This window comes from Podarcis cretensis (assembly GCF_951804945.1).
Source record: "Podarcis cretensis genome assembly, chromosome: 5".
Classification (NCBI taxonomy): domain Eukaryota; kingdom Metazoa; phylum Chordata; class Lepidosauria; order Squamata; family Lacertidae; genus Podarcis; species Podarcis cretensis.
In genome coordinates, this window is record NC_137174.1 from 35,597,953 (window position 1) to 35,614,050 (window position 16,098).

A 16,098-nucleotide genomic window follows, 5' to 3' on the forward strand; every position below is an offset into this window, starting at 1 on the left:
CATGCGGCGAGGTGGCCATTTTGGGTGCGGGCAAGCAAAAAGTGGGCGGGGAGCCGCCGACCAATCAGCGGAAAGGAAAAGCCAAAGCGCGGAGGGGGAGGCCCCTGTGGCTCGACTTCCTGCGTGGGCTTCGCGCTTTACATCGGGGTTGCGGTCCGGGCACCGCGCTTAGGAGGAGAACAGCTGCTTCCTTGCCGCTCTCATGCTGCGACCCGACGGCTGCCTCTTGCTGCTGCCGCTGCTCTTCCTCCTGGCGCCGGGGCCCGCCGAGGGGAAGGCGGAGGCGGCGGCCGAGAGGCTGAGCCCCTACTTCGGCACCAAGTCCCGCTACGAGGAGCTGCACCCGGAGCTCCTGCGGGACCCGCTGTCGCTCGGGCCGCCGCAGCCGGGCTTCCCGCTGCCGCCGGCTTCCTGCGCCCCGCTGCAGCTCGGCGCCGTCTTCCGCCACGGCACCCGCTTCCCGACGCGCAAGCAGATCCAGAAGCTGGGCCGCCTCCACGGACTCGTCCAGGGAAACGCCGGGAAATGCAACGCCAGCGCCGCCTCCCGCCTGGCGCGCTGGACCATGTGGCTCTGGCCGGACATGGACGGCAAGCTGGCCCCTCGGGGGCGCCGCGACATGGAGATGCTGGCCAGGCGCCTCGCCCGCCGCTTCCCCAGCCTCCTGGCCCGGAACCGACGCTTCGCCTTCGTCAGCAGCTCCAAGCACCGGTGCCTGGACAGCGCCGCCGCCTTCCGCGAAGGGCTCCGGCAGGCGCTCGACGGCCAGCGGCAGGGCACGTCCCAAAAGCATGGTGAGAGTAACCCCACATCCTTCCCACTCCCAGCAAGCCGTCCATTCTCTGCTTCATTATAACCTGCATGGGCGTAGCTAGGATTTATGTTAGTGAGGGCGGGGACACCCACCTGTCATCGTCCTCTGTTTGGCTCTGTCCAGCAGTTTCCGAATGATATGTCTCAACAACAGTTGAGTGATTCTACAATTGCTACTTTCAGTGAAGTATTTGGAGGGGCGACTGCTCCCCACCCCCAGCTATGCCCATGATAGCTGATGGCACTTTGGGGTGTGGGTGCAGAGGTCCAGACCATTTAAAGACCCCAAGGCGGCAATCATGTACCCCACTTACTATTTTTATTTTTATTATTTTATTATTATTTGCATGTATTAGGCACTTTAGGCAAAGAAGAAGCATCAAAATGAAATGCACCACGTGAAAGCAGTTTGGCGCCTGGGAGTAAGTGTCATCATTGAATTCAGTAGGACAGGGTTGTCAGTAGAGAAGCCTAGGTTTGCAATATGAGACTCTCCCCACCCCCAAGCAGATACATTAAAACCAAGAGGAAAAGAATTAAATTAAAACACACCCCATCCACTTCTAAAAGGCCACAGAGATAGTTAAAGGCCTAGTTATAGAGGAAAGGTTTTGCCTGGCAATGCCAGGCTGGTGTCTAAATATATATAATCATGGCGCCAGACAATACTTTCTGGAGAAAGCATTCTGTAAGTTGGGAGGCACTGCATAAAAGGCACCTGGTGTTGCCACCCTCTGGAACTCTCATGGAAAAGTCCTGCAATGCTGATCACAGGGTCTGGGTCAGTTCAAATGGGGAGAGGCAGCCCTGGAGGTATTGCAGTTTTGAACCGTTTAAGGCTTTATAGGTCAAAACCTGCAATTTGAATTGGGCCGGAAATTAATTGGCAGCCAGTGCAGTTGGGCTAGGATTGGTGTTATATGTTCAAATGGTCTTGCTCTGATGAGCAACCTGGCTGCCAAATGTGAGCCCCACAGATAATATGTAGCAGTAATCTAACCTAGAGGTTGCCAGAGCATAGATGACAGAAGTTAGGTTATCACTGTCCCTGGGCCACCAGCTGAAGCGGATGGAAGACACTTTGTGCCACCAAGGCCACCTGAGCCTCAAGCGACAGCAAAGGATCCAGAAATACCCGCAAGTTGCATACCAGCTCCTTCAGAGGGAGTGTGTAACCCCATCAAGAGCAGGCAACCTCCTATCCATCGGTTCTAGGGAACTACCCACTAACAGTGTCTCTTTCTTATCTGGATTGAGCTTCAGTTTATTGTCTCTCACCGAGTCGATTACCGAGGAAAGACATAAATCCAGCACATCCACTACCACACCCTGCACGTGTAAATGAGAAGCAGAGCTGTGTGCCATCAGCATATTGCTGACAACATACTCCAAAATGCCAGATAACGCCACTCAGGAGTTTCAGGTAAACAGCGCGGTGAATGAAATCGAACCCTGAGGAACTCCACATTGAAGTCTCCATGGGGCTGTACAGCACTCCCTAAGCATCATGCACTGGAAATGACGGTCCAAGTAGGACTGGAACCATTGCAAAGCAGCATCACCCACCCCTAACTTGGACAGCTGATCCAGAAGGATTTCATGGTTGATGGTATTGAAAGCTGGTGAGAGGTTGAGGAGAATCAACAGGGGGACATCTCCCTGTCTCTCTCCTCTTTCTGTGCCAAAACTGGGTCTAAACCCTGATTGAACTTAGGGGGTTGGATAATCATTTAAGACCCCAGTCCCAGCCCTTTTCTCTTGATAAGGGTTGCTTTTGTCCCCCTTTGTGTGTGGTACTGGTCCCTCTCCTAAAAAAAGAAGACCTGGCCAGAACTTTCAAATCATAGTTAATGTGCTTATCTAATATTCCTGCTCACTGCACAGCTAACTTAAATACCAGCCTTTTTTGTTGTGGTTTAACACTCACAAAATGTTTGAAGGCATGAAGGCAGCCTTTGGACCAATAGTAAGGAAAACTGTACTACTGAAAACCTTTTCTGGAGAGATTATTACAGCAACAAGCAGGTGAAGCAGGGCACTTTTAAGAGTTATACTCACAGGAAAACAACAATTATCTGACACAACAATTTTCAACATCCAGACTCTTGACAGCAGAGCTAGGTTCATCTCTTGCCCTTGGCAAGCTGAGGAATGCCATCAACTCTCAGGCATGTGGTAAAGCCCCAGGACAGGTCAGAATCCCAACAGAAGTGCTGAAAGCCGGCCTCAATTTCTCCCTCATAATACACCTCCACAGCCTTCTCTTGCAGTGTTGAAAACAAGGATCCATGCCACAAGACATGTGTCACCACAGTGTCAGAAGTGGATGCCAGGAACAAATCACACAGAGTAAGTGACGTTAATTCTTTATTGGAAGAAACAAGGTCTGCTCAGGAGTGCCTGGCCTAATGATCACCATTCAAGGTGGAGGTCTGTTCAACCTGACATGTCTCCACACCAAGACAAAAGTGTGGCAGGTTCTTGTCTGCGAAATGTTGTTTGCAGATGATGCAGCCTTGACAGCACACTCTTAAGCAAGCTCTGAAAAGACTCGTCAGCAGTTTTGTCCAAGCTCGCATGGAGTTCGGCCTCACCACCACCCTGATGAAGATCGATATATTGGGTCAAGATGTTACCAGCACTCCAGCATCAACATTGAGGTGGTAGACAGTTTTATCTATCTGGGCTCCACCATAACCAGCAACCTTTCCATCAATGCTGAGCTGGACAAGTGCATTGGCAAGGCATCTATCTATGGCAATGGTTTCCCTCTTCAAAAGGGTAAGGGAGAATGTGATGCTAACAACCAATGCCAAGATGAAGGTCTATTGGGCTTGTGTGTTGAGCAGGCTGCTTTATGGAAGTAAGTTCATGGGTAACTTATACCCACCAGGAGTGATGCCTCAGTGCCTTCCATATGCATTGCATCAGGTAGATTTTGGACAGAGTCTCAAATAAAGGTATGTTCTCCCAAACCCACATTCCCAGCATGTTCGTAGTTCTGTCTCAGTGACATCCCTGCTGACTTGGTCATGTACACAGAATGGAAGTTGACAGGATCCCCAAAAGGGAGCTGTCACTAGATCTGTTGGCAGACCAAGTCTGCATTACAAAGATGGCTGCCAACATGACACAAAGGCTGGCAACATCAGTCCCGTTGTATGGGAATCCCTTGCAGATGATTGGAGTGCCTGGAGAACAACAGACAGGTTGTGCATTTACAGCAGTGACCAGAGGAGGGAGGACTACTCGGAGGAATGCAGACAGAAGAAATGCCATAGTACACCTGCATCAGTGCAGCCAGACTCCTTCATCTCCCCCAGCTGCAATAAAACATGTTTCTCCCTTATTGGTCTCTACATCCACAGCAGACGCTGTATCTCTCCCAACGGTTCAACTTTATCCTCGAAGGCACACTCCTACATTGGCTCCTGAGACTGATAGAAACCAGCAACAATCATGATCAGGAACATCTGTTCTTTTTCCTTGTGTTCATAATAGCAAGCATTTCTATTTTATTTTTTCATAAAATGCCTTATAGGTTCTGTTTATTCTTCCGGAACAGAACTGGCAAATTATGAATTGTTTCCTAACTTTCCTTAAATGTTTTTATTCATCCTTAAATTGACATCCCCCCCCTCACCCTTCTACATTTATCAATATCTATTTGCCATGCTAAGTAAGTTAATGGAAACTGCAAGTTCAGAACTTGCAGTGGCTTAGAATATCAGAAGCTGGATAAAGAGGGTCAACATGTCTGTGTCCTGTTTTATGAGCTTCCTGGAAGCAACTGTTGTATGGAACAGTAGGCTGAATTAGATGGATTTTGAACTAGTTCAGCCAGATTTTTTATTGATCTTTTGCTTACTCAAGCTGTTTTTCCAAAAGCCATACTTACCCATTTTACTTTTTGAGGATTATTTAATAAATCACAGAATTCCTGCACATTACACGTGTCCGCTTTACCACAGAACCTTTAGATTAAACCTTATTCCACAACAGAAATTAAGCTGAAGTGTATAACTATCATTCTCTAACCTTGATCCTCAAAAGTTAGCCTCACTCCCCCCCTGCACCCTGGTTAAGTTGGATCTTCAAAAACGTTTGTGCGTGCGTTTGCTTTTGTTATTGTATGAAATGACACGTACTGTACAGAGATAGCACTTACTACTAATAATACATGGCAGATATGCTTGCATAGGAACTAACATGATACTCAGTATAGATTGGAAACGTTGGCATTTAATACATTTCAGGTATGAAATATATTGCAGTATATTTAAACATACAAATTTAGTAATATTAAGGAAATTTAAAATGAATAAAGTGAAAATATTTTATGTAAATCACTTCAATGATTAAGCGATACACTAATTGTGTTAAATAAACAAATAACATAAGACACACTGTTGGTAACTGGATAGTACTGCGTATGCCAGCAGTTAAAATTAATCTTGAACCAAAGGCTCCTTGGGTCATATTCAGCGTTTGGGCCATTTGTTCCTCGCTCACGATATAAACAGTGCATACTGAGAACTGCAACCAACAGATTGAAAAACCAATGTGATTGATGTCAGAGTAGGTTAAATTTACATGAGATTTTCATATTAATTGTTACACAGAAGATAGGCATGTTGAAACACATGAAACATTCCAAGGTAGTGTATTCTGTTTATATGTAGGAACTGGGGGAGAGGAAGATCAGTCTCAGATTTTTGTACTGGGATTTCAGGTAGGGGCACTCAGAATGCTAATGAGCTGTAGCACAAAGTTGGGAGATAAGGAATAATGGATGTTCTAAAGGGCACTGAGCAAAATCACTTCCTTAAGTTCCAAGTGCCCAGAAGTGAGGGGTGGTAGTTACTGGGAAGATAATCATAATTTTATGAACTAGGGAAAGTGCAGAGCTTGGTATTTGGAAAGGATAAAATAAGAGCGGTCCAGGATCATTCAAATGGTTGATTTTAGTGAGACCCTGAATAGTGTCAGGCAGGCCATTGCCTATGGTGATGTGACTTTATGGTCCCTTGTTTCTAGAATCAAGCCCACAATATTCTTTGCGCAAACCATTCGTCCAGTTTACTTTTAGCAAGGTTTTATGTTAATAGAGGAATTCACAGAACCCTTTTGAGAAATTCTGTGCAAAATGCTTTATATAAAAAAGCATATGCCCCCTGTAGTTTACTTGAAGCAACTACCTTTAACTCAGTGTTTGACAGAAGATTATTCAGTTTTAAGAGTGTGTATTTTGCAACATGCTTGCTTTTGTGAATTTATATTCCACTTTAAAGCAACTTACGACATTTAACAACCTTTTGCCCTTTCATTTTCAGCCACGACGACAGAAGGAATTGAAACCAACGACAAACTGATGAGGTTTTTTGATCTATGTGAAAGATTTGTTAAAGATATAGAAGACAATGATACGGCTATGCATGAGCTGGATGCCTTCAAGGAAGGTCCTGAGATGAAGGAAGTAGTGGGGAAAATCGCAAGTACTTTGTGTCTACCAGTGAATGACTTAAATGCAGGTAATGTTCTTTTATCAACTTCCTACCTGTTCTCATTTATTACGAAGAGCAAATAAGCAGTAAACATAAACATCTGTTGGAAAAGCTTTAAAGGTTAACTTCTGTTGAACCTGACTGGGGGACATAAAATATTTACCCTTCCCCCGCCCCCGCCCCCAGTGCCTTGTTTTCATTTTCATCGCTCTTAGGGACTGGTTCACATAAGTTAAAGTATCTCAGCTGCATGCATTGTATGACTCTCACAAGTGCAGAGATGCACACTTGTGCCACGCAGAGCGAAAACTGAAGCTTAGTTCATGTTTCTGTGGTAGCCTGGAGAGAGCAGACAGTCGTGCTCCATTGAGACACACTCTTAGAAGTATTGAAGATGCTTGGGAAAATTTGTACGATGAAGTGCGCAATGCAGAAAGGAAATGGCCTATCAACTCTTGCATGCGGTTTTCAGGTAATGGTGCACACATCCCTATTTCACTGCTACAGTGCTTTTTTCTTTTTAACTACAAAACATCCACTACCAGCAAGCTCTGTAGCTAGTAACTAACAATATCCATGTCATGACCCATTATCAACATTGTCTTTTAATAAGCTTTATTTTGGTGTGTGGCACAAGCTACTGGTGTCGGCACCCTTTCAAGAACCTCTGTAGGAAGAGCAAACAACTAAAACTATCTACCACAAGAGCTGCAACTTTTCCAAAATTATGCCTAGAAGAAATGTACAACTAGTTCTCTGTGCCCAGCTGATATCCACCCACAACTGACTGCTGCCAGAGTTGTTTAAAGAACTGCTGGTGGTGAAGCATAGAGCAAGGATGTTTGTGGTTGGTGTTCTTTGTAAGTCTGTTTCTCCTGGGTACATGCAGATGTTTGGGGCTGCCTAGAGGAATGCTTTGGCTTGTGGTCAAACACTTAAGAAGCATGAGAAACCAACTATCGTGTACAAGTTCTTTGTGGCAACCTTTTCCCCCTTCCTGGGCCACAGGCTAACTTTATTAGATTTTACCAGGAAGAAAGTACCGTATTTTTCGCTCTATAACATGCACTTGACCATAACACGCACGTAGTTTTTAGAGGAGGAAAATCCGTAGGCATGCCACCCGTAGGCATTCCCTCCATAACACGCACAGACATTTCCCCTTACTTTCTAGGAGGAAAAAACTGAGTGTTATGGTGCAAAAAATACGGTATTTTCATGAGAAAAGAGAGGTCCTCATCTTGCTGTTGTTGTATAAATTTTATGGATCCAGATGGTGATAGTGCTTTTTTTCTGTGGGGGACGCAGTGGTAAGCATACCCCTAAACATTTTGTGAATCTAAGTTTGGCCTCATTGAGGGACAGTATTTCAATACGAGTAGGAAAATGAGAGTACCCCTAAACATAATTTTAGAAGAAAAGCACTGGTGATAGATATTCCGCATAACTTTGTGAATCAAGACGGTGTTAGATATTCCAGTCTGGTACTAAAAACCCACATGCACCCAGTTTCGTGGGACACAGATGAACAGTGAAATGGGCATCTGGATGTGCATTTGCATTAATTATTTGTATTATGGATCTCCTTTTACTGAATCAGGAAGTATTATTTCATTCTACAGTATTTTATCCTTTCTATCAACCGTTTCAGGTGGTTAACATTCCATTCCTATCAACCGTTTCAGGTGGTTAACATTCCATTTAAAATACAACAGAACATCACTAAGCACCAATCAAACACAAAAAATGAGGAAAAGACATACTTTTATTGGATGAACATAGGTAGTATCATTATTACAGTTCACTACTCCCCAGAGCCACTGCAAACAACTCTATCCTGTTTTTATTTGTGATAGATAAAGGCAGGTGCATCAAATCAAGTTTTCTAGCAGCATAAAAAGTCCTTTCTGTCTCACTCTTGAATTCATTAGGCAAGGGATTTTGAACCATAATTGATGGAGAAGGAGCTCTAAGATATGCAGATATAAATGTAGTAAAGAAGGTCAGTGTCATATGATATAGTATTGACACTTCCGTAACTCCAACTGATGCAGTTTTGACAGTTTCATTTGTCACTTGCCTTTTCTACAGATTGGGTTCTGGTGTCCTTTTTCACTTGACCATCTGAACTAACTAAAGAATATTGAGTTTCCTGTAGTGTACATGCAACAATGATTTCTAGTTACTTTAATCATAACCTCTTTTAAGAGTGATTGAAACAAGAGCAGGTAGTAAGATGTTGTCTGAGTATACGTATTCACTTATAGGATGCATGCTGGGTTTTTTACAGAATATATGATTATGATTCTTTCAATGGTAGAAAGTTTAACATGTTAAGTTTCACCTAACAGCCTTAAAAACGAGGCTTATATTTATACAGTTTGCAATTTTAATTAAGTTGAGTTTTTGAACAAGTTTGTGTATATTTTCAGAAGCACATGCATGCATAAAACACTCCAGGCACTGATGTGTTCTTGTTCATACAAATCTAATCAAATAATTCATTGCAAATATTTAATACCCACCATGTATTCCGTGTTTATATCATATGTTAAAAACATGCTTGAAATACATAAAAATCCCATATTCAGTAGCTCATTTCTTTTTGCTTATAGTTTGTAGTGTATTATATGTATTGATTCCAGGGATGCAGAAGACTACGGACCCATTTGTGGAATTGCAAGCATAATTCTTGCTCGTCACCCCTCTGTTTGTGCCAGGGATAGGGGAATTTCTTGCCTGCAGGCTAGATCTAGCTCCTGGTGCCTTTAGATCCATTATGTCTCATCCCTCTTTGCCCCTCCTTGACACAGTAATTAGACTAGAAAAAAGCTTCTGTTGTTGCCAATGGAAGCTTTTTTTTTCAAAGCCTAATTGATGTACGGAGGATAGGAGTTCAGAAGTGAGAGAAAATCATGACCTTGCCCCCCACGCTTGGTTTTTTTTTTTTTAATTTCATATTTATTAAGGTTTTTGAATACAAATGCATAAATAAAAATTACTTCTATCATAACATAGTTTCGTCTCTTCTTTGGACTCCCTCACCTCTCCCACTCCCACTTACATCGTTACAGAAGATTTTTTCCAAGCAAATTACCCACTTGTTTACAATATTTATCTCCGCTCATTTAAATAAAATCTAACAATTCTCCAAAAAAATTATATTTTCCTTATTTCTCACTTATCATCAAAATCAAATCTAGTTCAATGGTAGGCAGTTATTTATGATCTAGCATCCTTCTTAGCATTCAACCAAATTACAATATTTCTGTAAATAAATCTTGAATTTCCCCCAGTCCTCCTCAACCCTCTCTTCTCCCAGGTCTCGGATTCTGCCAGTCATCTCGGCCAGTTGCATATAGTCTATCAGCTGCATCTGGCACTCTTCCAGTGTGGGTAGATCTTGAGTTTTCCAATTCTTAGCGATGAGTATCCTTGCTGCCGTTGTTGCATACATAAAAAAAGTTCGGTCCTTCTTTAACACCTTCTGGCCGACAATACCCAGAAGGAAGGCCTCTGGTTTCTTAGTGAAGGTATACTTAAATACCTTTTTCAACTCATTATATATCATTTCCCAGAAGGCCTTCACTTTAGGGCAGGTCCACCAGAGATGAAAGAATGTTCCTTCATGTTCTTTACATTTCCAACATTTATTATCAGACAAATGGTATATTTTGGCAAGTTTAACTGGGGTCATGTACCATCTATATATCATTTTCATTACATTTTCCTTCAGAGCATTACATGCAGTGAAGTTCAGCCCAGTGGTCCACAACCTTTCCCAGTCCTCAAACATAATATTATGCCCAATGTCCTGAGCCCACTTTATCATAACCGATTTAACCATTTCGTCTTGTGTATTCCATTTTAACAGCAGGTTATACATTCTTGATAATACCTTAGTCTTTGGTTCTAACAATTCTGTTTCCAACTTCGATTTCTCCACCTGGAACCCTACCTTTTTATCATTTTTGAAAACTTCTTTAATCTGAGCGTAATGTAACCAGTCTCGCACTTTATCCTTCATTTTCTCCAAACTCTGCAATTTCCAATTGTCTCCATCTTTTTCTAATATTTCCCAATATTTTGGCCATTTGGCCTCCATATTGGGTCTTTTTCGGGCCTTAGCTTCCAGAGGTGAAAGCCACCTCGGAGTTTTGTTTTCCAATAAGTCTTTGTATTTTGTCCAGACATTAAATACTGCTTTCATGACAATATGGTTCTTAAAGACCTTATTGATCTTAACCTTATCATACCATAAGTATGCATGCCAACCAAAAGCGTTGTTAAAACCTTCCAGGTTCAGTACGTCAGTGTCTTCGAGAAGTAGCCAGTCTTTTAGCCAGCAGAAAGCTGCGGCTTCATAGTACAGTTTTAAGTCCGGCAGGGCAAAGCCCCCTCTTTCTTTCGCATCAGTTAATATCTTAAACTTAATTCTGGGCTTTTTGCCCTGCCAGACAAATTTAGATATATCTCTCTGCCACTTCCGAAAGCACTCTGTCTTGTCCACAATCTGCAATGTTTGAAACAAAAACAACATCTTTGGCAATACATTCATCTTAACAGCAGCAATTCGGCCTAACAAAGAAAGCTTCAATTTTGTCCAACTATCCAAGTCTCTCTTAATTTCAGACCAACATTTTTCATAGTTATCCTTAAATAAACTCAGATTCTTTGCTGTTATATTTACCCCTAGGTACTTTACTTTTTTAACCACAGTTAGTTCTGTTTCTCTCTGAAACCGTTCCGACTCTGTATCTGTCAGGTTTTTCCCCAGCACCTTAGTTTTCTGTTTATTTAGTTTGAATCCCACCACCCGACCAAAATCTTGAATCAGTTGTAATACTCTTTTTGTACTAGATTCTGGCTCCTGCAGGGTCAGAACCAGGTCATCTGCAAAGGCTTTAAGTTTATATTGTTTTGCTCCGACCTGAATCCCTTCCACCAACCGGTCCCCTCTAATCATATTCAAGAGCACCTCCAGAACCGATATAAATAACAAAGGGGAAATCGGGCAGCCTTGTCGTGTTCCTTTTTCAATTTTAAACTCTTCTGTAACCACATTATTTACTACCAATTTAGCCTTTTGTTCTGAATATATTGCATCAATCCCATTCTCAAAACCCCGACCCACTCCCATTTCTTTTAAATTTCCCTTCATAAATTTCCAAGAGATATTATCAAAGGCTTTCTCCGCATCTATGAAAATTAGCACTGCTTTAGTGTTTATGTCTGTTTGCAAAAGTTCCAAAATGTCAATAATGTTCCTTGTATTAGCAAACATGTGTCTACCTGGGAGAAAGCCTGCCTGGTCTTTGTGAATTACTTCATTTAAAACTTTTTTAAGTCTACTTGCCAGGACATCTGCAAATATTTTATAATCCACATTTAACAGGGAGATGGGACGGTAGTTCTTAAGTTGTGTCTTTTCAGCTTCCGATTTTGGTATCAATGTGATAAAAGCTTCTTTCCACGATTCCGGCGCCTTCTTCCCCTCCATAATTTCATTGCTGACCTCCATCAGTGGTTGTATCAAGTAGTCTTTTAGTGTCTTATAATACTTGGAGGTTAGCCCATCTGGCCCTGCCCCCCACGCTTGTTATCCATTTCCCAAGATGTTATCCCTGAGGAAATACGACTCTCAGCGTACAAAAGGTTCCCTAGCCTTGTTCTATACACAGGACTTGGTTCCCAGATAGTATCTCTTTTTATTGCATACCTTCATAGCAGTTTTGTAAAGGGGCACTTTGTTCACCACTGATGTGGTCCTTGTGTCTTGCCCTTTCTGCGTAAACATTTCATTGATGGCTTGTGGCATCCTGCCTGACGTACTGTTGGTGTGTTGCTAACTGTTGCTTTTCTTTACAACAGATTTGGTTCAGGTGGCATTTTTCACTTGCTCATTTGAGCTGGCCATAAAAAACATTAGCTCCCCCTGGTGTTCGCTCTTCAGTGAAGAAGATGCCAAGGTAGGTACTGTGTACACATCTGCAACCCCCTTAACTAAAGAAATGGAGAATTGAATGTTGCAGTGTATTGTGAAAAAAACTATTATTCGGTCTCACAGAATTATATAGGACATAGCGGGTAGTATTCAGCCAAGAGTAGAGCTGCTGAAAGGGATGCGGGTGGCACTGTGGGTTAAACCACAGAGCCTAGGGCTTGCCGATCGGAAGGTCAGCGGTTCGAATCCCCACGATGGGATGAGCTCCCATTGCTCTGTCCCTGCTCCTGCCAACCTAGATAATAGTAGATAAATAGGTACTGTTCCGGCGGGAAGGTAAACAGCATTTCCGTGCACTGCTCTGGTTCGCCAGAAGCGGCTTAGTCATGCTGGCCACATGACCCAGAAGCTGTACGCCGGCTCCCTCAGCCAATAAAGCGAGATGAGCGCCACAACCCCAGAGTCGTCTGCGACTGGACCTAATGGCCAGGGGTCCCTTTACCTTTACCTAGAACCGCTGAAATTAATCAGCATTACTCAGCTAAGTCCATTAATTTCAGTGGTCTACCATGAGGAAAATTTAGTTGAATTCTAACCATGAGCTGAAATCTGGCACTCACTTAACATGATTTAATTTGACCAAAACAGCCTACTGAGGCACAATGAGAGGCACAAATACAAGATGGGTGACACCTGGCTTGAGAGCAGTACATGTGAAAAGGATCTAGGAGTCTTGGTTGACCACAAACTTGACATGAGCCAACAGTGTGACGCGGCAGCTAAAAAAGCCAATGCAATTCTGGGCTGCATCAATAGGAGTATAGCATCTAGATCAAGGAAAGTAATAGTGCCACTGTATTCTGCTCTGGTCAGACCTCACCTGGAGTCCTGTGTCCAGTTCTGGGCACTACAGTTCAAGAAGAACACTGACAAACTGGAACATGTCCAGAGGAGGGCAACCAAAATGGTCAAAGGCCTGGCAACGATGCCTTATGAGGAACAGCTAAGGGAGCTGGGCATGTTTAGCCTGGAGAAGAGGAGGTTAAGGGGTGATATGATAGCCATGTTCAAATATATAAAAGGATGTCACATAGAGGAGGGAGAAAGATTGTTTTCTGCTGCTCCAGAGAAGCGGACACAGAGCAATGGTTCCAAACTACAAGAAAGAAGATTCCACCTAAACATTAGGAAGACCTTCCTGACAGTAAGAGCTGTTCGACAGTGGAATTTGCTGCCAAGGAGTGTGGTGGAGTCTCCTTCTTTGGAGGTCTTTAAGCAGAGGCTTGACAACCACATGTCAGGAGTGCTCTGATGGTGTTTCCTGCTTGGCAGGGGGTTGGACTCGATGGCCCTTGTGGTCTCTTCCAACTCTATGATTCTATGAGGCAAATACAAATGGTACCACCACGGTTTGGTTTTGGGGAGTGTCATTTAACATTCCTGCTCTCGTTAGATACGCTCTCCTACTCTGCCCAACCTTCCAGCCTATCACCCTGAACATCTGCATGTAGATGCTTAGGGTAACAGATGCATATATATTGGCTATTTTCAGTCTCTTTCTAAGGAATACTAAGTTCCTAAAAGTAGCATCTGCTTTTAACAGGGCTCATAACCAATGTCTTTAGCATTAGCTGCACCTATTGACTTCACTCCTGTGCAGGAAAACAATCACTCATATTCCTATTAAATTGTAGACTTCAGTGCTCATTCCCGTTTGCTGTTCCTGGCTTGCCCCTGGGAGGCTTCGACTGCAGTGTTTTAAAGGCAGGTCTCTGCCAAAGCATTTGCTCCTGATTGCAATGGTGGTGGGGTGGGAAGAGGAAAGAACCCATTGCCTGGGGTGGAGAACGTGTTATCTATCTATATTGATGGGTTAGGTACCAATAGTTATATGAAAGTTTGTGTGCGTTGGAATGGCCTGCCTGCAATTTACTAATTTATCTTGTTGCGTGTAAAATAATACTTCTCTGTAACAACTTTTAAATGTGTGTGATACTAGGTTCTTGAATATCTGAATGATCTGAAGCAGTACTGGAAGAGAGCTTATGGGTATCCTATCAACAGCCGCTCCAGCTGCATTCTTATGCAGGATATCTTCAAACATTTGGACCAGGCTGTTACAGAGAGTAAAAGGTAAAAAGTGTGTGGTGGTGGTGGGAAAACATACTCTGTTTCGTGGTCCCATTCTAGGTGTCACTAAAATGGTTCCACCTTCTTGAATGTGCCACAGCTGCTATTTGTGGAATGATCAATATATGTAAGCATTCTTTTTTATGTTTTAAAAGACCAAAATGAGTGTGTGGCACAGAGCTTTCCAAACTTTTCATGTTGGTAACACACTTTTTAGACATGCATCATTTTATGAAACAGTAATTCAGTTTTACTAGCTAACCAGAGGTTAAATTAACCCCTTTCCAGCCCCAGGAGGAGTGCGGGGAGCATTCACACGACACACCCACATACTGCAGCTAACACACTAATGTGGTGTAACATGCAATTTGAAAAGCTCTGGTGTAGCAGGTGGTGGAAGAAGGGGACAGGGAATGTGGGTTGGCGAACCTTTTTCAGCCCAAGGGTTGCATACCCTTCTGGGCTATGTTCCAGGGACAAAAAGAGGCAGAGCAACAAGTCTGAATGTTAACTTTGTACAGTAGGCTAGTTTTTCTACACCCCTGCCTCTTCCTACAGTCAGAAAAGCCCAAAGCATCGCTCATTCTAGCCAACCAAAAGCACTTGAGGCCACAGAGCAGGGAAAGTAGCCTAGGGAGGAGGGGGCGGCCGGAAAAAGTCCTGAATGTCAGATACAGATGCTTACAAAACAAGAGGATGATTTATTGAGAGAAGTGTCTTCTACAGGACCGCCTCTCCTGGCATGCCCCACGGAGGATCTTAAGGTCCACAAATGACACACTTTGGAGGTCCCAAGTCGCAAGGTGGTTAGATTGGTCTCAACTAGGGCCAGGGCCTTTTCAGTACTGGCCCTGACTTGGTGGAACACTCTGTCACAAGAGACCAGGGCCCTGCAGGACTTGACGTCTTTCCGCAGGGCCTGTGAGACAGAGCTGTTCCGCCTGGCCTTTGGTTTGGACTCAGTCTGACCCTTATGTTTCCCTCCCCTTATGGTTTTGATCTATGGGCTACTTTTAAAATGAAGCTGCATTTTAAATTGTATTTTAACTTGCATTTTAAATTGTTTTTTTTCTTTTTCTTTTTCCTATTATGTTTTTATTGTAATTTTACTGGTGTTAGCTGCCCTGAGCCCGGCTCTAGCTGGGGAGGGCGGGGTATAAATAAAATATATTGTATTATTATTATTATTATTATTAGATTTAAATTCAATTGAACCGCTCTGGTCACAGTTAGGTGTATGAGCAGGTATTTTATTTGGCTTGCAGCCCACTTGCGACTGATTTCCCACTTCAGTTTGGATCTGTGGCAAAACCTCCCTTCAGTTTGTTTCTGGATGCCTGGATATCAAACACATGACTATAACTTTTTATGTTCTAAAATGAGTGGAGAACATATGGTGTCCGTTCTTTAGTGAGCATTTATTTTGAATCATTTGCAGAAAGGCAGTATGACTTCCCATCAAACATTATCCCAGTTTTTAGGGCCCTTCCCTGTCACTTTCCTTACTGCAATAAGTCATTTTTAATTTTTTAAAAAATGGATTTGTTGCACCAGAGCACTTTAAATTGTGCAGACCTAAATATCCATAAGCTATTGAATCCCTCCTGAAAAATAGTGGCAGTCTGTAGGCAGCTGATTGTTAAACAACAAAAAGCTGCAGGAGATCCCAGTTATGAATTGCCTGCATCGTGTCTAGATTTGATATAA

At 43.1% G+C, this 16,098-nt stretch overlaps 1 protein-coding gene across 1 annotated transcript in view; it reads left to right on the forward strand.

The window, feature by feature from the left end:
• MINPP1 (multiple inositol-polyphosphate phosphatase 1) overlaps nt 1–16,098 on the forward strand; it is a 23,744-nt gene continuing 7,646 nt past the window's right edge. Inside the window, exons 1-4 of the mRNA XM_079976369.1 lie at nt 1–794; nt 6,147–6,344; nt 12,189–12,286; nt 14,261–14,394. Coding sequence (XP_079832495.1) covers nt 203–794; nt 6,147–6,344; nt 12,189–12,286; nt 14,261–14,394 — 1,022 coding nt within the window. The 5' untranslated portion in view covers nt 1–202. The remainder of the gene's footprint in view (nt 795–6,146; nt 6,345–12,188; nt 12,287–14,260; nt 14,395–16,098) is intronic.